The 6,432-nt window shown below is 36.4% G+C and overlaps 1 protein-coding gene across 1 annotated transcript in view; it reads left to right on the forward strand.

Moving 5' to 3' along the window:
* The window catches only part of AGPAT5 (1-acylglycerol-3-phosphate O-acyltransferase 5), a 101,397-nt gene that overhangs the window by 39,977 nt on the left and 54,988 nt on the right, over positions 1-6,432 (forward strand). Inside the window, exon 4 of the mRNA XM_019537503.1 lies at positions 558-647. Within this exon, the coding sequence (XP_019393048.1) occupies positions 558-647 (90 nt within the window). The remainder of the gene's footprint in view (positions 1-557; positions 648-6,432) is intronic.

Raw genomic sequence — 6,432 nt, forward strand, 5'->3', positions numbered from 1 at the left:
ATCCAGGAGGAGCCAGGCAGGGTTATTTTGCCCCAAGTGGCACAATTTGCTCTACAACAAAGTGCATGTCTGAGCACGTGCGCTGAGGCAAAAAGCCCCAGTTCAAATTTGCACTGCTTCTGTTTGAACTGCTGCAAGCGCACATGCTTGCATGTGTGGACGCGCCTTATGAGTTTAGATAAATGTTTTTGTTGCAGAAATCTGTGTCAGTTCCAGTGCTGTCATTTTAATGAAATATTTAACACTGTTAAACAAGATGGTTCAGGTGTTTTCTGATTGTGTTTGGTGACATTGCAATCTGTATATATAACACTTCTCATTTCTATATAACCTTTTTAAAGATTTCATCTTGTACATGAAGATGCAAAATTTTTGTAAGCACTTTTATCCAAGGAGAAAATGTTTACTGCATATGGTCTGATAATTTTCACTCTTTGGAGGTATTTCTTAATAATCTATCACTATGAAACCTAAAATTGCATCTGAATACAAATATCATTTTATGTGCTACAGTGTGTAATAAATACTAATAAATACTTTTTATTTTTTTATTTTAGCATGGAGGAGTGTATGTAAAACGAAGTGCCAAATTCAATGAAAAAGAAATGAGAGACAAGCTGCAGGCCCAGGTGAAAACTGAGACTCCCGTAAGTCCACACTTTTTTTTCCACTTTATTTTATTGCTCTTTCTAATTGGAATTGACTACAACAGAGCAATTTAGTCATCTAATTTGTAGGTATGCTTGTTTTCTTTAAGTATTTTACAGATTATTCTGGATTAAGACATTATCCTTAATTAGTCACTGATAGCTTTGAACTAATCTAAAATTTATATTATATACGAAATTCATTGTCAAAATTTTCTTTTCTACTTAAACCTTGCAATTATATATGCGCTAACTGAATTTCCATTGTGAAACAGCCAGTGTCAATGTTCCCTGTATTTCAGAAAGGCATTTTGCCTGCGGTAATAAAGCTTGATACACCTTTTTACCTTCTCTGTGTATCAAATTAGCTTGGTCTCTTAAAATGGTAGGAACCATTTTTAATTCTTTACCATTGCTAATTGTTCATTGTGATGATTAATCACTTTTAATGCAAATGATATTTGAAAAATCAGTAAATTTTTGCTACAGAAAAAAATTATCTCTCGATTTTGTTTGTTTGTTTGAAAATGACAAGTGCTGCCAAGTGACTTTTCTCATGACTCCCTCTACAGTCTGTGGCTCAGTGGTTTTCTGTTTTGTTGGCTTGATGCATGAAAAACTATTTGGTAACTCTTGATATATAGTAAGTTAAATTATTAATTTAAAATTACATTTATAGTTTTTAAGGCATTTGTTGTATTAACCACAGCGTACCTTTTTAAAGCTGAAGCCATAGTAAAGATAATTTGGTATTTGACCTCAGTATACTTCATTATTAAAAATTGTGTTTGAGATCGATTGTTCTGAGTTAGGGCTCACTATTGAAATAGTGTTTTAAATCTCTCGCTCTCTCTCTCTGTGTGTGTGTGTGTGTGTGTGTGTGTGTGTGTGTGTGTGTGTGTGTGTGTGTGTGTGTGTGTGTGTGTAAAATTTAAATTATGGCAATCAGATATCTGACAGTCTTGCTGTAGATTTTTGGCTGATATGTGAAAGGTTTGAAAACCAAATTTCAGGTAACTTAGTCATGAAGATGCCCATGTACAGGACAAATGGCTTATTTTTTACTTTCAAATTAAAAGTATTGTATTTTGGTTTTAAATAAGTTTATTAGTTGAAAAGGTGCAAGTCCACCTTGACTTCAGGCTAACATGGCTAATTATCTCTTTCTATAAACAACTTATTTCTCACTATACATTTTCAGAAAGAATTGTTCTTCATCTTGCATGCAAAAATTGCTCAACGTTTTGTGATTGTCTAGCTGGCAAAAACCAATGATAAGCAAATTTCACTAATCCCCAAATTTCTATGAAAATGTCCCTCCTCTGCCATAGTGATGACATTTTTGCTTAAACCTTGGATTAGAATAATTGGGAAAGGAGGGCATTTGAATCAGAATTTTCCTCTCCCCTAGCCTTATGGACACATTTTTTTTGATGCCCTGGCTACAACCTTTCTGTCTGTTTACGATTTTATCTTACTTGTTTATGGCAAGATATGTTTAAGAAATTGGTTTGCTGTCTGGCTTGTGTCCATATGCATGCAGCTGGGAGTATTGGGAGTACATTTATTTCTAACATAAAAATAATTTCAGTCAGTCTATGTACTGCTGTGTTGGATAACTTTTTGTATTGAAAGCCAAAAAGCATGTGTACCCAGATACCCATTTTTCACTTCAGCTTTTGAAAGTTGACTTAAATCTGATTTTATAAATGCAAACATTAGCATAATGTATAGAAAATTTAAGACATAATATAATTAAAGGGAGTGATCCATTAAAGAGGCACTTTCAAGATTAACAAATTAATCTCTCCACCACAGTATCTTCACACTAGGATTTTATATCAATTTGTAAATAGAAGTAACTCTGAAAAGCTTTTCTTCTAAAGATGAACCTGGGGGTTCCAAACATGTAGCCAACTAAATTCATTTACTCTGATATTAGGAAATCAAGGGTGAGATGTACTGTTTCACATAAACTGGGTTTTTAGCAAATTTGTGTTGCTGGATTGGGGCAGAAAAGTCAAAGCATACAAAAGAATTGGGCCATTTTGGTAGTATGAAAAATTGACTGTCCCCTCCCTCCCTCTCACCCACCCGCCCAGGAGCCTGAATTTGCAAACTTTTATTATATAAATAACAGCTACGCATTGTAAACGGTCATAATGGGTGGAATTATCCTTAAGGGCCCTAGTAGACATTATATTTATGATGTGATTAATATGTTTATGGCATCATAACTTAAACATGTGACATGTCCCATACCCCAGGCTGTTCCATCCAGATGGTGATGATCAGCTAGCTGTTGGCATGAGTACAGGAGAGCCTTAGGTCTAGAACCAAGCAGAGACCCCAAGACTCCACGTCACCTGGCAGATTTGCTGTCATGCTATGCAGCTCCTTTGCAGGTGGTGTGGCAAGGCAGTAAGTCTGCCAGACTGTTTGGGACTCGGGGCTGCCTCCTACCCAATCCTGACAATTGGGATTGCCTTGGAGTAGCTCTGGCGGCCACTTGGGATTTGGGGAATTTTGTGCGTCATCTCCAAAATAACAAGATCTGCCATGCAAGTCTGGTATGGCCAGTCATGTGATTTTTGGAGATGGGGCAGAAAATTCATCAGAACACAATTGCACAGCTGCCTGAACATCGGCCAACAGCCTGAGCTAGGATTTTGGTGAAGGAATGTATGCGACTGTTTTCAGTGAAATCATTTTCAAATGAATTTGAGACTCTTAGTAATGGAAATATGAATAAAGCTGTAAAGTTGATGCAGATTTAGGAGTATGTAAAGTTGATGCAGATTTAGGAGTACTGCACAGTAAATTTATTTCCAACCTAAAAATAGTTGGACTATAAGACAGAGTTGTAAATTTACTGGTCTAAGGATTACCTTTAACCAGTCTGTTAAGATTATATTTATTAAGTCAAATGCTTGTATGTGCTAGGATTAAAAGAATCCGTATTACTGAGCCATTATTTCCAGTAGAGACTGAACTTTCCATAACATGTTATGTCTCAGAATTTTTTAATTTAGAGGTTGAAAATTCCCTTTAATCTACAGTTACTGTTGAGATAAATATGATAACCTATGGACTTAACACACTACTCAAGAAGATTACTTAGCGGTGCTGAAATCTAACATAGTGAGCCACAGGTCATCAAATTGCTTTTAATGGAAGTCCTTTTAATCAAAGAGAGCTTGTATCCTTAATTCATTGGCAGAAGTATAAATATTGCATTAAAGGTTGATATGATAAATAATGGCCCTTGTTAAATTCTAACTAGAAATTCCAAAATACATTTCCTTTCTTAATGCAATAGTTCAGAAATAGATTTTAGCTCAGTCTGGTAAGCAGTAACATGATGACTTGCATATATGTTTGTCAGAAAAGGGTTTTGTTGCTTGCAGATAGGGAGAAAGAAGGGAACCTATGTTGGGGATCATTTTATTACTTCCCCTTTCTCTCTCCTTGTAGCTTGATGAAAGAATCAGGCATTCTGGAGTGCTTTCTGCTAAGAAAATAGTCTGAGACATCAAAGAAAGAGGGCAGAGTTGACTCCAGTTTAACCCTGGCTACAAGGTTTTTTTTTTAAACCTCCTTCTGTCATATACTACCTTTTTTATTTTTAATACTTTAAAATAATCTAATGAGTTAAAAATAGACAGGAAACACATGCAGGAACAATGTGGCCTCCTTACAGGCCTTGAGTATTGAACTGCTGCAAAGTTAACTGCCATTTTTTGTCTTTGCTGCAAAAAGCTTCTCATCTTTTCCAAATACTGTGTACCAAAAAGCCTTTTTGTTCAAGAAATTCATACAATATGGTAGGCTGAAAGTCCATTCTTTATGTGGCTTTTTGTTGAGATTTAAAGTTTTTCAATTATCTTGTTATTTGTTTAATTGTATGGTCAGCTTTTCCCTAAATAATCTTTTAATCAGCCAAACCCAGTTACAAAGCTACTACACTAGACCTCCAAGAAATTAAAAATGTTACCTCAACTTGTGCAATAGTACTGCTGCCTCCAGACAAGTAGCTATGAAAAATGTACCTTAGTGTTCCATATTAACTTCTTTTACCTTATAAGGTGTGCAGCATACTACCAGGAAACACATCCTATTTTCCCTATTATCAGCATTAAGAATAAAAGGTCAAAAGTTAAGGCCAGATCCTGAGAGGTTCCAGAGTACCTATAGGTCCTGTTCTATTGAAGTGAATTGGATCAAACTCTATATTTTGCAATTTTATTGAAAGACAGTAGTACAGCTAGTACTTGCATGGTTACTGCTTATTTGACTTTGCTGTTCCTTTGGTAACAAAAATAGTATATATTACTATAGCAAGCAATACAAGCCAGATGGAGGAAATATGTAACAAACATATAGTGTTACTGTAATTGTGTGGATACTAGGTTTACATTTTGTCTGTAATTACTGATACACAAATCCAGAATTTAAGATGGCATATTTATAGTTACCAAGGACACTGGCAAGTTCCTTTTGTCATTTTGCCACTGTGCTGTTTCTTTCTTTTTTCCTTTTTATGAATTTATTCAGGAATACTGTATTTTTTTCCTGTCAACTAATGACCTGAATATAGTTCATGAAAGCATGCGTTTTATAAATATCTTATTTAGTTAGTCTATAAAGTGCATCTCTACCATGCCTTCTACTTTACTTCAGACTAACATGGCTAACTACCCCTTTCTGAGTATCTCCCTCATACACTTCAGGAGCTGGATAAGACACATCAACATATTTTCACCTATAAGAATGCTCGCTTTGATCTGAAATAGCTCGAATATTCATTTGTTTACTAATCAGGTGATGAAAACGTTGGGAGAACCAGGGGAACATATTTTTGGTTATACAACACTGTTTGGCTAATGTGGTTGAGGTTTTGATTTAATTTTCAAAGTTAGAAATCTTTATCATTGTTTCTCTTTGGCCACTAGTTTTTCCCTAAATAAACTTTGGGGAACAACAGCATAAATACAAGCTTGTCAACAATAGCATAAATACAAGATGTCCTTATGCAGTAGGTATGCAATTCTTCATAAGGCATTCAGGAAAGAAGGACTGGTACTCAGTAAAAATATTACAGGTGCTTCAAGTTGAAGAGATGCTTCTATCTGGAATATTTCACACCTGTCCCAAGCAGTATTTCTTTGCTTTTTCTTTTTTGAAAATTTCCCTTCCCTTTGTTGCGTCTGGCTTATAGCAATGTTTGATCTTGCAGCCCACCTCTTCTATCTCCATTCACAGCCATGAATCCCACCCAATCCCCACCATTTCCATGAGTGGCCCCCTGCCAACTTTCTTTATAGTTTAACATCCCCATCTACTCTCTAATATTCCTCATTCTAGGCTGCTCTGCTGGCATGCAAAGCAGAAATGGCATCCTTGTGCTATGCCAAGACTGATTTGCTCTGCCTTAGCTCTGCCTTTCAGCAGAATGAATTGTTCTGTCCACAGTACCACATAAAGGTAGCTTTGGTGTTTCCCTTGCAAACCATAGCACTGGGAATGTTGGGGAGGGAGTTGGCTGGCTGCCTTCGTTTGTGGCCTGCCTTCACAGCTTGCTGGTTGAGAACCACTGTGCACTCTTGCCCTGTAGGTTGAATTCCATCATACAAAATAAGGACTTCTTGCATCCCTTCTTGTGCAGGGTTTGTCTGCTGTTTTCCCATGTCTCCCTAATTTTAAGGGACACCTATAACAATGCTGCTCTGCCCATGCCAGGGGATCTGTGGACACCTATGCCATTGCTCCTCTTCTCCATCCTCCT

The sequence above is a fragment of the Crocodylus porosus genome, unplaced genomic scaffold (genome assembly GCF_001723895.1).
Source record: "Crocodylus porosus isolate Cpor-Errol unplaced genomic scaffold, CroPor_comp1, whole genome shotgun sequence".
Lineage (NCBI taxonomy): Eukaryota > Metazoa > Chordata > Crocodylia > Crocodylidae > Crocodylus > Crocodylus porosus.